This window comes from Urocitellus parryii, chromosome 2, assembly GCF_045843805.1.
Source record: "Urocitellus parryii isolate mUroPar1 chromosome 2, mUroPar1.hap1, whole genome shotgun sequence".
In the NCBI taxonomy this organism is placed as follows: Eukaryota; Metazoa; Chordata; class Mammalia; order Rodentia; family Sciuridae; genus Urocitellus; species Urocitellus parryii.
This window is the reverse complement of record NC_135532.1, coordinates 36,538,688-36,561,618: the sequence shown is the minus strand read 5'-3', so window position 1 is coordinate 36,561,618 and position 22,931 is coordinate 36,538,688. Positions and strand designations below refer to the sequence as shown.

Below are 22,931 nucleotides of genomic sequence, written 5' to 3'. Positions count from 1 at the left end.
TGTAGATATTCCCAATGCTAACATAAAACGTGCAGTAAAGCCACCAGGGCAGGTGGGACTGTGAGCGGGGGACCAGAGCAGCTGGATGAAGGCCTCCCTGTTCTGGCCTTTTCCAGCCACTAAATACAGAGCAATCAGAGTGGGGCAGCAGCGTCCTCTGTGGGATGAGCTGGTGGCACCACCAGCATCCCTCCTCATCCGCTTCTCTGCCCTCTGAATTGCAGGACCAGCAGCAGCAGCAGTCTCCATGTCGCCTCTCCTGCACATCACCCTCTTCCTCCTTCACTTCTGCTTCCCTGGAGGGCACAGCCACCTCCCCCAAAGTCTGCTGATGCTAAAGACTGAGTTTGCACTTCGCCTCTACCGGAGCGCAGCAGCAGGTAGAAACAGCACAAACTTTGTCATCTCTCCCACCGGCGTGTCCCTCCCGCTGGAGATCCTGCAGTTTGGAGCCCAGGGGAACACTGGCCAGCAGCTGGCAGGCGCTCTGGGGTACACCGTGCACGGTAAGAGGCCCCCACGTGCAGGCTTCTTCACCCTCTCCCTCTTCATGCCTACTCTTCTCATTCTCGCTCACTGCTCAGGTGGTAGGGGGTAGGGAGGCAGGAGCTCAGCCCCCAGTGGTGCTCTCATGCAGAAAGATGACTACTGGGCAGGAAGGCATTCAGACTTTGGAATGGCAGTTACCCTTGATTTTTAAAGCTCACTTCTAGCATCATGTTCCACAGTAATAATTTGGTTTCATTTCACACGGTCTTTTATAGTGCCAGGCCGAGTTGCAAGCACCTTATAAACATTAATTAAATTAATTGCCACAACAGTCCCGTGGAGGTTGGTGACTTTATTATCATCCTTATTTTGAAAAAGAGCAACTAGGCACAGAGAGTGGAAGCAACTTGCTAGAGGTCACACAGCCAGTAAGGGGCAGAGTTGGATTCAAGCCCAGATTCTCTGGCTCCAAAGCCCATGTTTTTCATGAATCTGTGACTTCTGGCCAATGTTCAATCTGCTGGCTTATTTTTATGAATTCTGTATCTTAGAGCATCTTTGCTAGCAGCAGCAAGTTTCTTGAATGTAGCTCAGCCTCAGCTGAACTTTTCTCAGGGACCAGCTCAATGCCTGGCTTTGGTATCCACTCACCATCTCCATGTAAGCACACACGGGCTTTTTCTTCTCTATCTCAGAATAAGATCTTAATAAGAAGAATGGGACAACCTTTGTATAAACTGATTTGCCAGAAAGCACAAGAGCCAATACCAACACAGCCTGGTGAGAGCTCCCGTTGAAATAGAATTCTGAGTTAGCGAGTAGAGGTTAGTACCCAACATGTCAGGCCCTAAGGCTCCAGCTGAGCGTCCGACGCTCCAAGACAATGATGGTGACCATGCTGGCCACAGACAAATGTGGGTTCTCTCTGGGGATACTGAAGCAGAAAATAGTTTATTGAACTTAATTGTTCTCGATAAGTATATCCCAGCAGTGCACAGAGCCACAGACTTATTCTTCAACCCCATTAGATCTGGTGCAAGGCAATTCACCCAGGGCCGTGGGGCACCAACTGCATGTACTGGTACAGCATGAGGGTCTTGGCATACAGATGTGTACAGAAAACCCTGAACACAGGCAGCTCAGGCTCATAGTAGTAATATACTCTAACCCTGCACCATAAGTGCATTTGTGGGAGATAAGTTAGTACAGGGAAGGGAATGATTTATTCCCCTGGCAGATCTGAAGGCTCCCCAGAAGACGAGACATCTGAGCTGGGTTATGAAAAATAACGAGGAATGTGAAAGATAGGGCAGGCATTTTAGTCTTAAAATAGAGCCTCACTGAAGTCAGGACTGGGGGAAAGACAGTTGCAATTGCTGCAACCTGCAGAGAAAGGAAACCCTGTGATTGGCTCTGGTTGTCGGGTACAGTGTCAGTACCTGGTAACCAGATGTGAAGATCATCAGGGTGTCCTTTCAGCTCATTCAACAATCACCAAATGTCAAGAATGCGCAATAGTCAAACTCTGTGGAACAATGACCCCATTTGCGGGGCATGGTGGCACACGTCTATAATCCCAGCAGCTCGGGAAGCTGAGGCAGGAGGATTACAGCAATTTAGCGAGGTTCTAAGCAACTTAGTGAGACCCTGTCTCTAAATAAAAAATAAAATGGGCTGGGGATGTGGCTTAGTGGTAAAGCCCCCCTGGGTTTAATCCCCAATACCCCACTCAACCAATACTAATAGTAATAATAATAATTCCACTTAATTTTCTTAATCATAAACTGCTTTATTTATCTTATGGAGCTATAACAGTTGTGAACAAGAATGTGCCGTTTTCAGAGTTCTGGTTAATAGAATATCTCTATGCTTTGGTTTGCATCAGGATAGCTCTGAAAATCATGTGTGTGCTACTTAAAACTAACACCAGTGCCACTTCCTGCCCCCGCCCAGTCTTTTCTTTAAGACCAATAGCACAGTATAAAGTCCTCAGCAAAACACGCCCAGGGCCAGGGGTACTGTGCCTTTTTAATCAACAGAAAGATCTGTCCAAGTCTACAGTGTGACACACCAGCGTTGTCCCCTTCCTGTGTATCTGGACGCTGTGTGACCACCAGGAGCTTTGCCAGGGTTCCCGCCTCTGATCCTCAAAGCACAGTGTGAGATTCAGAACAGGCACCAGAGATGTCTCCAAAGAGCACCTTGTTTTCACTCCTGAAGCACGCCATTTCCCAGAGTCCCGACTTCTAGGGATCTTCCTTGTCCAGGGAGATTAATAAAGAACACTTCAGTGTTTTCTATTAAGAACAAGAACAGGACTAGGAACAGAGAGAGGCCTCAGAGATGAAAGGTGATCTGCCCCTGGAAAGAATTCTGTTTCATGTTGCATATGGAATTACTTTTATCATCATGATGTCATTTGATCCTCACAGAAACCATATACAATATTAAGCCTCTATTCATATTCCTATTTTACAAATACGAGTGGATGACTTGCAAAACTCAGCTCACCTAATGGGCAAGTGCCAGAGCCAGAATTCAAATGCTATATTTTCTGACTCCAAATCCTATTCTTTTCATAACCCCTCAGCTCTACTCTAAGCCATGGGGAAGTTGCATAAATATATAAGCACCCTGCCTTCTCTGTTTCTCGCCAAAGCATCGTCATGATCCTCTCAGCCCAGCCCAACTCACTGGAGACCACTCTAAAAACCCTCTTTTCCTTCTCTGGCAATTAAAATATTAGCATCCAAAAGACAGTTCTTGCACTTTGAGAATTTTATACACCTTAACCTTACAAAGTCAAGACCCACCAGATTCAGTGTCATAATTAAGAAGGTTAATGCAGCAGATTTATTTTAAAAAGGAAGGTACTTTCCATGCCAGTCTCTCAAATGAGCTGAAAGACTGTTTTGCAGCAGAACTCTTGACTTTCTTTGGGTACTTTCCATCACTCTGTACTCGTCCCAGGGACCCTCTCCTCAAGCCCTTTACACCTCCCTCACTCTACCCCTGGTGTCCCACAGCCCGTGTGGCTTTCTTTTCTTTGTTTTCCTTCCCTCCCTCAGCATTTTCTTAGAACTACCTGATTATGTCCCCTCTTTCAGCAAGAAAGGCAGCTTTCTATTTCAGAGATGGAAGGCAGAGAGAGAGCCAGCAGCGACAGGATTCTGCTTCAAGGGCTGTGGGAGAAGCTGGTTCTCACTCTCACATCACAGAAAAGGATCTGGAATACAGCAAATACAGCAAAACAGGAGGCTACTTGCTCCACAGCCACCTTCATCCCCAAGAGAACAAAGCCATCCAAGCAGAGGGTCCACAACCCACTGGCTCCTTGCCCTGTGGGCAACAGGACATTGACTACTTTGATGAAATTGAGCCAGAGAATGGACTTCTCTGGCTCAGCTCCCTCCTCTATAAATGGGGATCACAATAGGCATTCATTCACAGGGCTGTTGGAAGAACTGAATGTGATCAGGAACGCAGAGCACTCGGCACACTCTCTGTGGACACTGTCAGCCTAGAGTAGTTTTCATTTCTGGCATGGCATATTCCTGTGTGCAAATGGGCAAGGACAGGCCAGGCTCAGATGGAGATCAGTCTTCATGCTAAAATCAACTGCAAGCCAGTTTACTCTGCTCTGTTAATTTGTAAGAACACTGGTTCCTGGCCCAGAGAAGGTCAGGGGACAGAGAAAAAGCTCAGGATCACCCCTAAGATCACTCTACACTAGGAACTAGTGAAATGTCTCAGGGCTCCTCTGCAGACAGCCAACGTGCAGCAGAGATGTGATCCCAGAAATACAGATGACCTCCCTGGCTAAGGTAAAATCTGACTGTAAGGACTTTCATTTCTTTTCTCACTATGATACAATGCAAGAACTCAAGTTAGGCTGTAATTCATGAGATCAAGTCAGCTTTTTAGAGTTGTGGATTCTAAGAAGCAGTTTCTAAGATTCTAAGCAGGATTCTAAGAAGTAGTGAGTGATTTGTAGATGAATAACATCTGTCTGCTACTATACTTGGCAGCCAGGGGGCCATAACCAGGGTGAATTCTGGGTACTGTGCTCCCTCCCAAAGGATGTGAGCCAGGCTACTTAGGGGTCTTCTGCTGCCTCCTGGTTTGGCCTCTGCAACTTGAAAGATTGGACAGACCCCAAGCTGAGTGAGAGATGCATCTCAGTATGCGACATGGCAGGGCATTGTGTCTTGCAGGGAGGATTTGGGGACAGCTACAGGGATGTGCCTGAGAATGAGGTGAGGCACAGAGGAGAACAGGAAGGAGGTATCCTGCAGGCAGCCTACAGAGCTTCACCCCCAGAATACCAGCTTATGGGATGTCTTGGGAGTCTAGAAGCTGCAGCTTGTAAATAGTAGCATGAAAATAAAATCTACCATGGATTATGGAGACAAGGCAGCAATCTGTAAATAGTATAGAAATAGAAATCTAGCTGCCGTCCAAGGAGGTGGAAGCTCGTTACTCACTCTCTCCATGGTTATTTCCTCAACAATCTTGTAGCTTCTCACTAATGCAATAATACGAGCCTTCTGCTGAGTTGTAGGGAGATGGGGGATGGGAAATGTTCTTACCTTTCCTCTGTATTTTTCAAATTGAAAGCATAGTTCTAAAAGAGGCTGCTTGGGTTTATGACATGCTGTCATATAAAGCCCCAGGAAAGGTATCTTGACAACACAACATCCTGGCCACTGCCCATCACTGTTACTTGTGACATTGCATATAAAGCTCTTGACTTTGCAAATATTTGAAAGCCCTTCACCCTGCACTTTGGACCTCCATTGTCCTAGCTCTAGACACTCTAGTCCAGCACTTGTCCACAATCCTGAATCAGGATCTTAGAACAAAAGAACAGCTCCTTATCTTAGTTGACTTCATTGCAGCCAGATTTCTTTTTCTTTTTCTTTTTTTTTTTTTTTTTTTCTGGGTATTGATCCCAGGGAAGCTCTACCACTGAGCCACATCTCCAGTCCTTTCATTTTGAGATAGGATATCTCTAAGTTGCCTAGGCTGGCATTGAACATGCCATCCTCCTAAGTCAGTGGGATTACAGGCATGCACTCCTGTGCCCTACTGCAGCTGGATTCTTTCAGATCTAGCATGTCTTCTTCCCAACTTCTACCTTTTTTTTGGCTAGGAATCAAAGCCAGGCCTCATGCCTACTAGGCAAGTGCTCTACCACTGAGCCGTGTCCCCAGCAGGGTTTCTTCCCAGCCAGCTAGGCTGACTCCTGAGCGGGCTTAGCTCTGACTTTTCTAAATTGACTACGCACAGGGATACACCTTATGAAATAAGAGTGTGTTGCTGAGGTCCCATTTCCATGCAACACGCAGACGGACATTGTGCTGACTTCTTCCTCACAGTCCCCATTGACTGCTTATCCTTACTTCTTTCTCACAGACCCTAAGGTGAGAGATTTCTTGCATGCTGTTTATGCCACACTGCGCAACTCCAGCCACGTCTCCGAGATGGAGCTGGCCTGCACCCTTTTTGTGCAAGCTGGAATGCCATTGTCCCCCTGCTTTGTGGAGCAGGTCTCCTGGTGGGCCAACAGCAGCCTGCAGTCGGCTGACCTCAGTGAGCCCAACAGCACTACCATCTGGGCCAAGGAAGGGGCATCCAGACCAATCACAGGTAAAAGAAAACCATCCTCCTACATAAGGCTAAAGTGAGGGCTGCAAAGACAGAGTATCACCCAACACTTGTCAGAAGCCATGGTGATGGGTGCGTGGGCTGCGCTCCACTGCAGCGAAAGTTTGTCTTCTTGGGAGATTCTACCCTTGAATAACATGCTCTGTGAAACAACTGAAGCTGACTTTGTCCCTGTCCCCACCCCACTCACCCCCCACCACATGCACACACACATACATGAATGCATAGAAAAGAGTTCCTCAGAGTCTCTACCTCTGACATACCTTACAGGCTTTGTCCCATGTCATTGTTCCGCAGGGTAAGTTTCCACTGAGCTCTGTGCCCATCTTCAGTTAACCCCTTGTGAGAATAAAATGTCAGAGGGGCTGAAAAATGGTTTCTTGGGGATTTAGGATATGGAAATAATTCAAAAGAAGAAAAAGTTGTATGCAATAAGATGTTTAGCTCAGTTTCATTGAAGAAAAATATATTTATAACCTAACTGTCCAGCAATGAGGGATGATTCAGAGAGGTCTGGCACCTGCCACTATGCCATTGTAATTCTTATTGAAAATCATTAATATTTACTGAGCACTTAATTTATTTATTTAGCACTGTTCAAAATTCATTTTCTCAGCTGCGCGCTGTGGCTCACGCCTGTAATCCCAGTAGTTTAGGAGGCTGAGACAGGAGGACCCTGAGTTCAAAGCCAGCCTCAGCAATAGTGAGACACCAAACAACTCAGTGAGACCCTGACTGTGAACAAAATACAAAATAGGGCTGAGGATGTGGCTCAGTGGTGGGGTGCCCCTGAGTTCAATCCCTAGTACCAAAAAAAGAAAACAAAGAAAGAAGGAAATTCATTATCTGAGTTTAGTTTCACCTCAGTCCTAGGAGGGAGGTGGTAGTACTGTTACCATTTTAAAAATGGAGGAACTGAGGCACTGAGGCTGGAGCCCCCTGTCTGCCCAGAGTCCACAAAGCCAGGATTCTAACACAGAGTGTGGGACTCTAGCATCCTTGGTAATTACTCATGTTACGTTCAATACCAAAGCTGTTTAAAAAGAAGAATAGGGGACAGGGGCTGTAGCTCAGTGGCAGAGCACTTGCCTAGTATGTGTGAGGCACTGGGTTCGATCTTCAGCACCACATAAAAATAAACAAATAAAGTAAAGGTATTCTGTCCATCTATAACTACAAAAAAAATTTTAAGTAGAATAGGAAGTGATAGAATATATACTCATTGAGCTGAAGTACCTGCAATTCTTCCTCAATTTTCTCCAATGTTTCATGACATCTGGTCAATTTACTTTAAAAGGTTTCATTCCCTCTCACCTCCTTGTGCTGCTAGGACACCCCCACCCTTGCCCCCTGCAAAAGCCACACTAGCTGCTTTCTCAATTCCTGGACAAATCTGTCCTCGAAGAAAGGGTAGCCATTAGTGCAGCCATCCCAAGGGCAGAGCCTGAAGCCAGGCCCTTCCAGTCTGAATTCAAGGTTTCTCGGGTAACTGAAGGATGGTGGCTTTGCCCATCACAAGTATATGGCATTGGCCAACTTCTCCAAGGATCTGTGAAGTAAGGAATAACAGGGATGAGTCAGTGAGAATTTGTTCCAATATTTAGAACAAAGCCCAATGCAAAGAATATGTTTATTAAACAAATAAAGGGCCCAGACAAAAAAAAAAAAAAAAAAACTGTCCCTGTAGGGGTAGTCTGCCTGTCCTCTTTCTGGTGATGCACGAAATTTTAACCTCACCCTCCAGAGACAATGCTCTGGACATTGCTGTCTCAGAAGGGGATTCAGCTCAACAATGGTCAGTGGAGATCTAGGGGTGACACAGTGTGGCACCTCCCTGTCACTACACCTAGTTCCTCAGGGGTCTGCCTAGAGAAAGAATGGCTTCAGACAGAACCAGAGGGAGCCCTCCAAAATGCTCAGGGAAGAACAAAGGCATGGTCTTCAGCAGCAGCTCTTTAGAAGTGTGTACATATTTCACCATTAATGGATATTAACAAGTAGGCTGCAGCCCATCTTTGGAAATGCCTCACTGACCCCCAGAGCCCGAGGGCAGGTGTCAGGGACTCAGACTCACTTCTGAGTTCTCACTTTCTATTCCCACTGCCCAAGCTGAGAGCAGCTAGTGTGACCTCAGATCCCCTGGCAGTACGAGCAGCTGAGACAGGGAATTAAAACATTTTTAGTAAACCAAAAAGACACTGGGAAACATGAGGGGGGAGAGAGAGATGGAGAATACTACATCAAAAAAGATCTTGTTTGTTTGTTTTAACTCTGCACTCCTTCTCTACACAAATATTGTGTTCAGTTCAATCATAACGCACATTTACACCCCTGCTCTCCTGCTTGCAGGTAAGAGCCCAGGTGGCCTGCCGTGGGAGCAGATCAACGCAGCATCTGCTCAGCTCGCACTGGTGAGCACCATGACCTTCCAAAGCACGTGGAGGAGGAGATTCTCCTCCACCAATTCACAGCCCCTGCCTTTCACCTGTGCTCGTGGCCGCATCTTCCAGGTCCCCATGATGCACCAAATGGCTGAGGTCAACTATGGTAAGCCCCTTCCCCTAAGCTGTCTGAAGTGGGAGGAAGCCCGGAGCCCTGTGGGCAGGAGAGGGAAGGTCAGGCCTCTGCTCCCAAAGGATCAGGATTGAGATGTGTCTCCATGTGGGTCCATTGTCAGGGCCACTGATTTGGCCAAAGGAAAGCCCAGGTGGCAAAAGACTTAGAGAAAGGGGTCTGTGTACCATGTGTGTTGACAAGACAGTGTGGACACAGATGTGGAGCACAACTCAATTTCATGCTTGACATTTCCTTCTGCACTTAATAAGAATAGAGTTAATGTGAAATCAAAAATGTTTGAACTGAACTGCCTGCCCTGGCAGGAACTCTGATAAAATGGGTGCTGAACAAGGAGGAAGATTGAGACTAAAATGCTTTCCAAAGCCTCCCAGAGGAGGCTCTGCTTGGCAGCCACTGCTCCTGAAATGCCATGGTTCTGTGTACCCACCTGCCTGATGGTCACTCATCTTGGTGAGATAGAGGTGCGGCGGGCGGGGTTTGCCCAATGCTGTTGCATGCCTGGAGGTCCCCATCCCAGCAGCCTGCTGTGGGTGGTGGACTCAGCAGGCCCTGTACCGCAGGGGAGAACAGGCCCCACTTCTTGCTACACACTTCTCTGAAGCCATGTCTCAAGCCTCAATCTTGCTGAAGGCTTAGCCTCCTGCAGCCTCTGAGTCTCATTATGTTCTTATTCAGGGAAAAACCAGTGAGATTTCAATCGGCATCTTTGGAACTTTGGCATTTAGAAAGCTAGCAAGTAGTCCTGCTTTGTTTCCATCCAGGCACATGTGAGTGCTCAGTAAAGGCACTTATCTGTTTAATCAACCAATAATTGCTTGTGGAGGTCGAGTAAGATGAGAAGGATGTCTACTGGATAAACAAATGTGCAAGAACAATTTATTATGGTTTTTATTTTTATCATTTTATCATTGCTATTGTCACCGTGCTGGGTGTTTTGACTGTTGGCTGTGTGATGACAGGAAGGCTCTGGGTGGCTTTTGTTCTTCCCAGCACACCCAGGGTGCAGAGTATGGTGGCTGGCACACAAAGGACAGTGAATAAGTAACCACAGAATAGCTGAAATACGCACTAGGAACTGTGTCCCCGTCACTTTCTACTGAGCCTAAGATTCTGCCTTCACCCGCAGCCAACTCTGCTGTTTCCTGACACACGCCAAGACCTTGGTCTTTAAATCCTCCCAAGGAAGGGATCTGGGCTGGGGTCCACCTGAGGCTCGCTGCCTCCTGGATTGCCTACATGACTCACTATCTTTTTCTTGTCACTGGGCCCAGTCACTGTCTGTTTGTTCACTAGCAACTCCTGCTGGGTCTTCCTGCCAGGTCATCTGTGTCTGCTGCCACCTGCCACCTGACCCATCACACTTTTTTGAAATTATGCTCTGCTTGGCAGCCTAGACTTGTCCCCAGCCAGCCATAGTCATTGTCCATGGGCTCCCAGTTGCCCTTCCTGAGACCTGTTTGTTTAGTTCACAGGTTACGATTGGTCCGTCTCCAGGTCAAATCTAGACTGGACTCATGGTTTTTATTTCGGTCTGTGTCATGCTTTAAAGGTTGGGAAATCTCATAGGAAATTTGGATTTAGAGTTTTAATTGAAAGATAGGGAGATCTGGCACAAAAGGCCTGGGTCCCCAGGCCAGGATTGAATGGGCTTCCCCTTTAAGACAGGGTATATGGTTCTACCCTGTGCCATCATCATCATCCAGCCCAGCCACTGCAGACCTTATGACTTGGGCCCTTGGGCCTTAGGATCAGTGAAGGGACCACGTCACTCAACAGTCGTCAGCCTCATGCTGCTCCCTGAGAGCAAGAAGATCTTCTATTTTATTATTTACAGTCCTGTAAACCTGCCTCTTCCCATAGTGTGGCACTATTTGGTTCCCCTGGCTCCCAGGACAGAGCTAATTTGTTATCCGCTGAATCCCCAGGCCAGTTCCAGGACACTGCAGGCCATCAGGTGGGGGTCCTGGAGCTACCTTACCTGGGAAGCACAGCAAGTCTATTCCTCGTGCTGCCCCGCGACAGAGGTGCCCCCTTGGGCCACATTGAACCACACCTCACAGCCAGAGTCATCCACCTCTGGACCACCAGGCTGAGAAGAACCAGGATGGACATTTTCCTCCCCAGGTAAGTGGCTCCATCCACTTTACAGCCGTCCACAGGGCCCAGATTTGGAGCCAAGTGGTCTGATTGAAGCATCTCTCTTTACCCACTGGACTGGCTTGTTTAATACTCCTCCAGAGCTTAGGACAATGGGAAATTACCCTAGAGTTTGAGTCCATTTCAGAGACACTGCTGACCAGTTCATGGCACATACCAAAATGAACTTACTTCCCAGGGTCTGCCCCAAGACACTCTGTTCTCACTGGGTCTTCCCGCCAGGTCATCTGTGTTTGCTGCCACCCTGCCACCTGACCCAGCACCCTTTTCTGAAATCATGCTCCCACACCCCCTGCTCCAGCTTCCTGCCTCAACCAATTTCTGAGACAGCAGAGGAAGCTCAGTGTTGCTCCTTTGAAAGAATGTGCCCCAAATCTTACCATATCTTAAAGAGTAATACAATTATCATTTCCCCCAAACCAAAGAGGTAAGATGGCTTATGAAACTAACCAAATAAAATTCTAATCAGAAGCCAAATTAAGGCATAAAAATGTGAGACTTGAAGTCTCTGTGTGGAAGGTTCTTACTGGTCCTAAACAGAGGGAATCCCTCCTTTAAGAAACCCTAATAAGTACCCATACAAATTTCCAAATGAAATAATAGCACTAGATTTTGCTTTTCCAAAGCACAGTGTTAACAAGACTCATTATTTTATGAAGGGATCCCACCAAAGATTTCTTTAAATGTTGAGCTTCTCTGGTGCAGTTGAGATGAGAGAGAATTTATAATAGATTTGTAGACCAGCAATAAGAAAGTGTCGCTGTCCAGGGCCTCCTTTGCAATGTGATGTCATGCTCCATCCACTGGTGGCCTAGCTTTCACTCCACAGCCAGGGCTCTCAGCAGGCAAGGGCAGTGGCCTTGGCAGTTCTTCCCTGAGCAGTTAAAAATAAGCCTGTGTGCTGGAACAAAAACATACAGAGACCCAGTGAGTTAGGGCCAAGATCTAAAATGGGATCAGGCACAGTCCAGAGCAGAAGGTGAACTGAACTCTAAGATATAGTCTCTCTCTTAAAACCAAATATTCAGACTACCAAAGCCCCAAGCCTGGATATTTCAACAGATCTCTGGGGCGTGGAGCAGAAGCAGACCCTATCTTCCTGTTATATCTGAGAGAAGCTCAGTGAAGAGAGGAAGAGGCTGCTGTCGTTAAATGTAGAGAAAAAGCAGCCTGCTGCAGGGTTTCACCACTGTCTTAGGATAAAGTTGGCTGCCTCTTCCTGAAGCAGCTGATGTAAGCAGGGGGCCCCAGGGAAAAGTGCAGCTCCATTGAGAACTCTCCAGTCTCTTCCCAGGGTTGGCACTGTTTGGTTCCCCTGGCTCCTCTGACACAGGTAATTGCTGACCTGCTAAATCCCCAGGCCAGTTCCAGGATTCTGCAAGACCCTGGGAGGAGATCATGGGGAGTGCATTTCAGAATCACTGCTCATGGCACAGACTGAAGTGAACTTACTTCCTGAGGGGGTCTTCCCAAGACCAGATGCTCTGCCTCCAACTTCATGCCACAACCAGTTCTCAGGACAGGGGAAGAAGCCCAGTGCCGCTCCCTTGAAAAAAAATGTGCCCCAAATCTCCACTGTCTTCCAATTCTGCCTTAGGAGTCCCAAATGTTCCAGCAAGGATCCTGAAAAACATTGGAGGTCAGGGGAGGGAGGGGGAGAAGGCAGGGATCTTAGTGAACCAACTGTTAGTTAATAACTTGATTTCATTCCGATAAAAGTTTTTAAGATCTCCCTAAGTCTATCAAGCCTCTTACTCAAGAAGGGTAGACATTTTTAGGAAAATAAGAACATTTCACAAGCAAAACTAATTTTTTTTTTAAATTTAGCTTTAATGCCTTTAGGGAATAAACTGAAAATAAATTAAAACTGTTTTAAGTCTAGGTTTAGATATAAACTATGGACCATAGTAGACCCAAAGTCAACTTTTGAACAACTAATTACCTTTAGTTCCCTCAAATCATTCATTCATCATTTAGTATAGCCTGCTCTGCAGTCAGCATGCAGTTTTCACTGCACAAGAGCAAAACATTTTATACACTGTTGGGATCAACACAAAAATTGTGTGACAATGAGATGTGTTTTGGGGTTAAACATAACCAAGCAGTGCATTAGTAGATTCTGGATGAATTATGATGTCTAGCTTCCAAAGTAACCATTTACTTATAAAGAAATAGAATAAAATGCAGAGGGACCATTAGTCTTTCTTAGGAATGATTATCATATTAAAGAAATAACCAGAAAACTAAGAATGAGTGTTTAAGGATCATGTACATCCATGACCATGTAATCCACAAATACCAAATACACATTTGATAAATAAAACATTTGGTGATAAGGTCAACATAGTAGGAAGTTAGTCATGTGTTAGTCTGTTTTTTATTGGCTTGAAAAAATACATGAGGCTGGGCACTTTATAAAGGAAAAAGGTTTATTTAGTTCCAGTTCTGGAGGTCCAAGAACATAGTGCTGGCATCAGCACAGCTCTGGTGAGGGCCTTCTGGCTACATCTCAATATGGCAGATGGCATCATGGCAGGAGTCCATGCAAGAGGGAGAGATCAATGGAAGAACAGGATGGCAGAGAGATTTGGTGACCAGGCTTGCTTTTTTTTTTTTTTTTAAACAACACATTCTCCTGATAACTAACTGCAAAAAACTATATTAATCCCTTTAAGGATCTTGTCCCAGTGACTTCATCACCTTCCACTAGGCCCCACCTCTTAAGGGTTGCACCATCTCAACACCATCACACTGTGGCAAGCTTCTAGCACATGAGTCTTTGGGGAACACATCCAAACCATATCTACAACACAGTCTTTAAAATCCACCAGACCTCATATATCCAAAACAAGTTTTGCCCCCTTCAAAGACTTGTTAATCATCATCATGGGTGGTCTATACTTTTCTAAAGTTGTTTTCTTCTTTTTTTAATCCCCTTAAAATTCACTCTTAACATGCACAATTCACTGGTTTTTAATATATTCACAAAATTGTGCCACCATTGCTACTATCTAATTCAGGAACATTTCATCACCTAGAAAAGAATCCCCACACCCATTAGCCATTGCTCCTCAGTTCCCTCTTCCCAGGCCCAGGCCATCACTAGTCTACTTTTCTCCATTGATTTGCCTCTTCTGGACATTCCATGTAAATTAGATCATACCATGTAGTTCTTTGTATATGAATTCTTTCACTTATGTAAAGTTTAAAGTTCATCCTTATAGCATGAATCAGTACTTCAGTCTTTTTTTTTAGTGCTGGGGATCAAACCCAGGGCCTTGTGCATACAAGGCACTCTGCCAACTGAACTATATCCCCAGCCCTACTTCAGTCCTTTTGTAGTTGAATAATATTCTGTTGCATGGATACTATATTTTGTTTGTTTTAAATTTATATTTATGAATCATTAATTCATAAATATTGGAGATCTAAGACACTTTTCTGTTGATTTCCACTTTTTGCCAAACAAACCATAACATCTTTGCATTTGTTTCTCTGGATTGAAAAATACATGTATATGAAATTCATGTATTTTTTGTGGATATATATTTTAAGTGTCTTGGAAATACACCTAGGAAGAGAATTCCTGGGTCATGTGGAAACCCATTTTGAGGAATTTCCAGGATGTTTTCCAAGTGGCTACACGATCTTACATGCCCATGACTTATCTGTGGGTTTCAGTTTCTCTACATTTTTATCAACATCTGCTACTGTCCATCAATTTTTATTAAAGCATCTTAGTTGTTATGAAGTGGTATCTCGTTGTGGCTTTTATTTGTACTTCACTAATTACTAGTAATGTATGACATATTTTATTCACTTGTTGATCATTTATGCATTTTTGAGAAAAAAAATCTATTCAGATCCTTTTCCCATTTTTGTTTGTTTATTTTTGGAAATGGAGATTGAACCTGGGTGCTTAATTGCTGCCTCATCCTCAGCTTTTTTATATTTGATTTGGAGATGTAGTCTTGCTAAGTTGCTCAGGGCCTTCCTAAGTTGCTGAGACTGGCTATAAACTTGTGATCCTCTTGCCTCAGCCTCCCAGGCCACAGGGATTACAGGCATGTGCTACTGCACCTAACTCTGCCCGTTTTTAAATTGGTTATCTTTGTTGTTGAGTTGTAATCATTTTTTATTTATTCTGGATATTAGACCCTCATTAGATATATGTTTTATAAATATTGTCTCCCATTCTGTGTGTTGTCTTTTCAATTTCTTCATCTTTAAAGCACAAAAGTTGTCCATTTATGAAGCTCAGTTCATCTATTTTTTTTTCTTTTCTTTCTTGTGCTTTTGATGCCATGGCTAAGAAACCATTGCCTAACCAAGGACACAGAGATAATGTCTATGCTTTTTTCCTAAGAGTTTTATAGGCTTATCTCTTACATTTAGGCTTTTGATTCATTTTGAATTAATTATTATGTACTTGACCCTTGAACAACATGGGAGTTAGGGGAATCAACCCCCTTGCAGTAGAAAATCTGCATATAATTTTTGATTCACTCAAAACTTAACAACTAATAGCTTGCTGTTGACCAGAAGTCTTAACAATGATGTAAAGTTGTTTAACAAAATTTTTTGTATAATATATATATTATTTATGGTGAAAAATGTGCTAGCAATCACTATTTATGGAGATACACAATGTACTGGAGAAAAGACCTGCTCATACAGAGATGAACAGGGTCACGTGGAACTGTAAGCTAATATACTACTTGAGCTCACTGCAGTAACAAGAGGCAGTTACAAAAGCATCACAGTAGAACAACATGTACTACAGTTAATTTTACATAGTTATGACTTATACTCCATCTTTGCATTTGTTTTTGTTTCTCTGGATTACAAATGGTGCCATATACAGTGGTTTGTAATATGCCTAAGTTGTGATAAATTTTAAGTTTTATAATAGATTATAATATCATAATATACTATTATCATATATAATAGATTATATTATCATATATAATAGATTATAATATCATAATATATTATTATATATAAGATATTATTATCATAATATCTTATGATAGTAAATGGTAAAATAGATTATTCTGTATATAAAATTGTGCATTCATGCCTGTTTTCATAATATTTTTGGTATTTCTGGACTATATGTTTAGACTGAGAGAGGTTTGTTTCAAATTATTACAAATCTCCAGAAAAGAAAGAAAATCCAATATAAGTGGACCTGTGCACTTCAACTTATATGTTCAACTGTCACTGTTTATGATCTGATATAAAGGTTTAACATCATTCACTTACATATGGCTACCCACTTATCTCAATATTGTTTGTTGAAGACTATCTTCCTGGCACCAATGTCAAAATTCATTGTCAAATGTATGAGTTTACTTCTGGACTCTCAATTCTGTTCTATTGGCATAAACATCTGAAACCTTTGCCAGTACCATACAGTTTTGATTACTGTGGCTTTGTAGAAAGAAATCAGGAAGCATGTGTCCTTAAACTGTATTATTTTTCAATATTTTTAGCTATTCCTGGCTCCTTGCACTTTCATATGAATTTTAAGATCAGCTTATCAATTTCTCCCAAAAAGATCAGTAAAATTTAGATAGGGACTATGTTGAATCTGTAGATTGCTTTGGGAGAATATTGGTTTCTAATAACAAGTGTTTCAAGCCATCAATACAGGATGTCTTTCATTTAGGTCTGTTTCTTACAGCAATGTTTTGTAGTTTTCACTGGACACATCTTACACTTACGTTGGTGAATCTGTTTCTAAGTATTTTATTCCTTTTTATTCTATTGTAAGTGGAATTGTTACTACAGCTCTGTAGCATAATTTAAGAGCTGAATTGTGATGCCTCCTGCTTCACTTGCTAAGTATTGCTTTGGCTATTCTTGGCCTATTATTTTTCCAAATAAATTTCATAACTGCTTTTCCTATTTCTATGAAGAATGTCATAGAATGTCATTGGAATTTTAATAGGAATTTCATTAAATCTATAAAGCACTTTTGGTAGTATGGCCATTTTGACAATATTAATTATCCTATTCATGAATATGGGAGATCTTTCCATCTTCTAAGGTCTTCTTCAGTTTTCTTTAGTGCTCTATAGTTTTCATTGTAGAGGTCTTTCATTTCTTTTGTTAGATTGATTCCCAAGTGTTTGTTTGTTTACTTTTAAGGCTATAGTGAATGGGATAGTTTTCCTAATTTCTCTTTCAGATGATTCATCATTGAGGTATAGGAACACAATTGATTTATGGGTATTGATTTTATATCCTGCTACTTTTTGGAATTCATTCATGAGTTGTAGAAGTTTTCTAGTGGAGTTTTTTGGGTCTTCTAATATAGAATCATGACATCAGCAAATAGGGATTGCTTGAGCTCTTCTTTTCCTATTTGTATCCTTTTATTTATTTATTTATTTATTTATTTATTTTTTTTGCCTAATTACTCTGACTAGTTTCAAGGACTATGTTGAATTGAAATGGTGAAAGAAGGCCTCCTTGTCTTGTTCCAGTTTTTAGAGGAAAGGCTTTCAATTTTTCTCCATTCAAAATGATGTTGGTCTGGAGTTTAACATATATAGCTTTTACAATGTTGAGGTATGTTTCTACTACCCCTAGTTTTTCTAGTGTTTTGAAGATGAATGGATGCTATATTTTGTCAAATACTTTCCCTGCATCTATTAAGATAACCATGTCATTCTTATCTTTAAGTCTATTGGTGTTATAAATTATATTATTGATTTGTTTGTTGAACCAACCTTGAATGGTTTTCCCAACTTCGTATTCATGTTGTTCATTGTTAGTGTACAGAAACACAAGTGATTTTTATATTTTTATTTTGTCTGCTGCCACTTTGACAAATTCATTTATTAGTTCTAAAGTTCTAATCATTCGTGTGTGTGTGTGTGTGTGTGTATTCTTTGGGACTTTCTATATACGAAACCAAGTCATTTGTGAAAGAAGATTTACTTCTCCTTTCTAGATGCCTTCTATTTCTTTTTCCTGTGTAATTGTCCTGTACAAGGTAAAACATAAATGGTGAGAGTAGACATCCTTTGCTTGTTCCTGAACTTAGAGGGAAAGATTTCAGTCTTTCACCACAAACTATGATGCTGCGGGGTTTTTTTGTAGATGCCCCTCATCAATTTGAGGAAGTTACCTCATATCCCAAGTTAGTTGAGTATTTGATGATTGCTTTTAATCATTAAAAGGTGTTGGACTAAAATTACTTTCAGCCTGGGTGTATAAAAATAAACAAATTACAGGCATTCACAGCATGGTGCATGTCTATAGTCCCAGTGGCTTGGGAGGCTAAGGCAGGAGGATCACAAGTTCAAAGCTAGCTCAGCAATTTAGAGAGGCCCTAAGCAACTCTCTAAGCAACTTACTGAGATCTTGTCTTTAAAAAAAAAAAAAAAAAAAAAAAAAAAAAAGGCTGGGGATGTTACTTAGTGGTTAAGTACCCATGGGTTCAATTCTTGGTGCCAAATAAATAAAGAAATATAAACAACAACAACAAAAAAAGGTGTTGGATTTTATCAAGCTTTTTCCTGCACCTGTTGAGAGGATCATGTGATCTTGGTTCTTTATTCTGATTCTGGTGCATTATCTTAATTTTCATATGTTGAACCCATCTTAAATTCCTGGGATAAAACTCATTTGATTATCATGCGATTTATATGGTATGGATTCAATTTGCTAGTATTTTGGTGTGGTCTTTACATCTATATTCATAAGAGATATTGATTTATAGTTTTCTTCTCATACTTTTTTTTCTAGTTTTGGTAAAGGGCATTTTTTTTTTTGTTTACTCAAGCTGTTTTTATAGCATTTCTTCTTGATCTACCTCCGTAGTCATATAAGAAAATCTCTTTAATCTTTTGTAGTCATACCTCCCTTTCACTGCTGTTCTTAATTTTCTAAAAATTCAGTTTTATCACCCATCCTAATCACTATACTTGGTTTCAAAGAGACAATAACTCTTTCTCAATATCTTTTGAGAAACATCAATAAAACCACAATGGCAACAATAGGTACACAGGCTGTGTTGGGCATTGTTCTGAACACTTGACAAGGATACTTCATTTAACCTTCACAACCCTACAAACAAGAACTCCTCTTATGTTCATTTTATAGATGAGGATACTGAGGCAAAGAGAAGTGAAGTCACTTGCACCAGAGGTGAAATAACTACTCCCTCACCTAGAAAGAGGTTGGGCCAGTATTCAAACCCAGGCTCCAGATTCTCAAACATATACTCTTAACCACTATGTTTCAGCATTTAGAGTTCTTGAAAGGTATGTTTAAGTACTTCAGAAAATTTCAGAAGAGGTGGTCATTGATGGACATTGAAAATGTCAGCATACATGAAGGCAGCACATACCTTTTTTTGAAACTATTCTGAAAGTCCAAAAGACACTTTGATGAGAAAGTCTGCTACTTTTGCTTAAAACATTAGTCACACTGTCTCATATAGCAATGAGACCTTTGATATCAAATGGTCCTGTCCAGTATTTTTACTTTCTGGCAAATTCTTTCTGGTTTATAGGAAAAAAAAAATCTAAATTCCACTTCAAAATTCTTTTCCAAAGAAAAACAGCAGCATCCCATTGAAAGGATCCTTCAGTGGTTAAATCTTTAGGCCTTACCCCTGGGGAAATATTGTAAAGTTGGTGTGCTGATACTTCCTGCTCAAAAGGATAACCAAGTTTCTCTGCTCTGCATCAAGGCACACACTACACACAGCAAACATGAAAATGTCTTATCCAATATAAACACAGTAAGTGAGATGCTCTATTAATTGTCAATTGATCAGTCACTTCTTTTGGGCACCTATGTGTGTGATGCCACCTGAAATAGGAGGTAGCAAGTGCAGATGATCAGAGCTGGGACTCTGCACTCACACTGTCTCGCTTTGAATTGAGGTTCCCCCGCGTCCTTGCTAGATCATCTTGAGCAGCCTCACTTTTTCCATCTGTAATGTGAGGATAATAATAAGAGTCATATGAAGATGAAATGAGATAATCCATACAAAGCTCTGTCATAGTGCCTAGAACAATGTAAGTAATCATTAAATATTATTACTAAGAAAGAAAAATGAACATGGATATCCTCTTTTTGTGGGTAGCTTATCATGAAGAATGGTAATAGGAAGCAGAATGTTCTATACATTAGAGTAGAACAAATGTTAATGGAGCTTTAAGAACGAACCAAGGTCACAAAACATCTGGAGAGAAGAGAAGAAGGTAACAGTAGAGGAATCTTTAATCATTAAAAGGTGATTAAGGGAAAAGGGGGAAACTTGGAATGAACAGCCTGAGCAAAAGCATACAGATGGGAAACAGCTGTGGGCAGTCAGATTGGTCAAGGGGCAGTGCTTACAGGAAGGAGCAATCGAAGATAAGGCTGAAATGAAATCCGGGGTGGACCCTGACTTCCACGTTAGAACTTTGGACTTCGTGTGGTGTGTGTGAAGCACATTGAGTAGAAATTCCAAATGAAAGTTGATGGTTTGTTCTTATTTTTTAGATTTAGGATCCAAAATCAATTCGACTTAAAGAGCATTTTAAGTGCTTGGGGAGTCACCGATCTTTTTGATCCACTCAAAGCTAACTTAAAAGGAATTTCAGGTAACAACAATTCTTCCAAGCTTTGTTGGTATTACGTTTGGGACAGTTTTGTTATACTTTAAGGGGCTTTCGTTGCTTCCCCAGAGCCCTCAGTGCTAAACAGCCAAAGTCAAACATTATATCAGAGGATAAAATTGCTTTGCTTTATATAAGAATGTGCTGCTTTTGATAACACTCTATGCCTTGAGACCTTTAAGCACAGATTTTAGAGACTACATTCCCAGTGCCGCCCGTGGCCACAGTGCTTTGTTCTTTGCCACTGGGCTCATAGGGAGGCACAGGCACAGCAACAGAACTTTCCATTTGAACCTCCCGCCGTCATTCCAGCCTCCCAGTCACCCTTCCTTGCTGCCTCCTCTCCCATCCTCACTCCCTGTACCTCCTCAGTTCTTTTCTAATGAGCTAAACGTGAACTTCCCCCTCACCCACCAAATTTCCTTTCCTCAAATAACTCATGGTCTTATATCTTTGCCCTAAAATGTTTTCCTTTCCAGCATATACACTGAATTTCTTTGCCCATAGTTGACATGCTTTTAACAATCAAAAAGGGCTGTGTTCAGTTGTAATCTGAACTTACATCAAACATAAAAGGGAGCAGAATGCCAGAACTTACATTCCAGAATCTTCTCAGAATAAACTATTGCCAACCCAAAGGCTCAGGTTTATTTCTACTCTGGATGGTAAATTATCTGTGTGAGGATGACAAAGTGTGGCAGGCATTCTCATTGGTCTTCACATTCCCCTTACCTGATAAACTTGAGAATCACTATTTTGAATGTAAGATGATCATAACACAGTCAAGTGTTCTAAAACTTTGTTCAGAATCTCCTTCTTAAGCAATCACAAAGAATAACGTGAATTTGATCTACAAGACAAGACTTGACTTGAGCTTTAGATGTGACCAGTTGAAAGGCAGTTACTTAACAAATAGAACACAGGAAGCAAGGGTCCCTTCTATAAAAGTCCAACACCTTGGGGTTGGCGGTGTAGCTCCAGGGTAGAACATTTGCCTAGCATATGATAGGTCCTGGATAATCCCCAGCATGGTGGGAGGGTGGGGGGAAACCTCTGTACTTATTGCCTAAATATGCACAATAGTCAAGTTTGGCCACAACCACCAATACAATATTGTTGACTTGGTGATTGACTTAACCAGAAATATTCCTTAATGACACTTCAGGGGAAGGAAAAATACTACAGTGGAAAAAAAAAAAATCAAAGGACACGAAGGAGCAAGGGATGAAGAACTAAAGTGCAATCTATCTTCAATTATGTGCAAAATCCAATCTTGCTTGCTCTCTTCTCAAGATTCCGGAGTTCAGTTATGGCATCCTGTTGCTGACAGCAATTCTACTCTTCTTTTGATCATCTAAGTTCAAACTTTAGGACCCTGAGTTTAATACCTACTGCCCCCCTCCGCAAAAGGGTGTGTGTGACATTTTGATCTTTTTGTCCACACCACTATAATTAATTGCTACAGCTTACTGGTTGTTCCTTCACAACTCATAAATCTCCTTTATGTCCTAGAAGAACATGCTAAAATGCCATCAGTCCTGTGTCTTCAAATAGGTCTGACCTTAACCTACACCCTGTAGCCCCCACATTGGTAAAGACATTCAAAGTTCATAAGTTCTAACAAGCCACGTAGTTTTAAGAGCCCCTGTTTCAACACCTCACCATTTTTTCCCCTAATACAGTAAGTCTGCTTATATCTGTTCAATCCAACATAAATATGTTTATTCAATGGTTCATTGAATAATTACCTGGCAGTTTCCACATGTCAGATGCAAAGCTTATATTCATGTTTCTTACTGACAAGACACACCAGCATTATAACCTTCTCCCAATAAGTTTTATCCCTTTAGGACAGGAGTCAGCAAATGATGGCCAGCCATTCCCATCCATCTAAAAATAATTTATGGCTGCTTTCCTACTACAAATGTGGAGCTGAGTTGTAATAACAAACACCACAGGGCTCACAATAGATAAACTTTCAATATCTGGCCTGTTATAGTAAAGTTTGCCTACTAAAGTATGGTTTTCCAATGATCTTCTTTAAACATAATCAAGACTAGTCAAATCACATCTATGCCCAAGTGGGCTTCTAGCTTCATTCTTGAGACATGGCCACTGAACCTCCAAGAAACAGTTTCTTTATTTCTAAAATGGAGGTCGCCATCACCAACCTCATTTCTTAATTGTAGAAATAAAAGGTCTTAATATATAACACAACATCTGCTGAGAATTAACCAGAGAGGACGTGATGGGAAAATGCTGACCTCTCTTCCTTCAATTAACAAGAGGTCACCAAGCAGTTTTGTACAATCATAGAGAATATTTGGCCTTTTTCCATTTGGTTTCAAAGCCCTGAATCATTTTATTCAAGTTCTCCTTCCCTACCTAAAAGTCACCTGTCTCTTCTTTGTATCTTTT

At 42.0% G+C, this 22,931-nt stretch overlaps 1 protein-coding gene across 1 annotated transcript in view; it reads left to right on the top strand.

Moving 5' to 3' along the window:
• Positions 1-247: 247 nt before the first annotated feature.
• The window catches only part of Serpine3 (serpin family E member 3), a 29,413-nt gene continuing 6,729 nt past the window's right edge, over positions 248-22,931 (top strand). The window contains exons 1-5 of the mRNA XM_026393695.2: positions 248-506; positions 5,905-6,138; positions 8,506-8,703; positions 10,659-10,857; positions 20,398-20,498. Coding sequence (XP_026249480.1) covers positions 248-506; positions 5,905-6,138; positions 8,506-8,703; positions 10,659-10,857; positions 20,398-20,498 — 991 coding nt within the window. The remainder of the gene's footprint in view (positions 507-5,904; positions 6,139-8,505; positions 8,704-10,658; positions 10,858-20,397; positions 20,499-22,931) is intronic.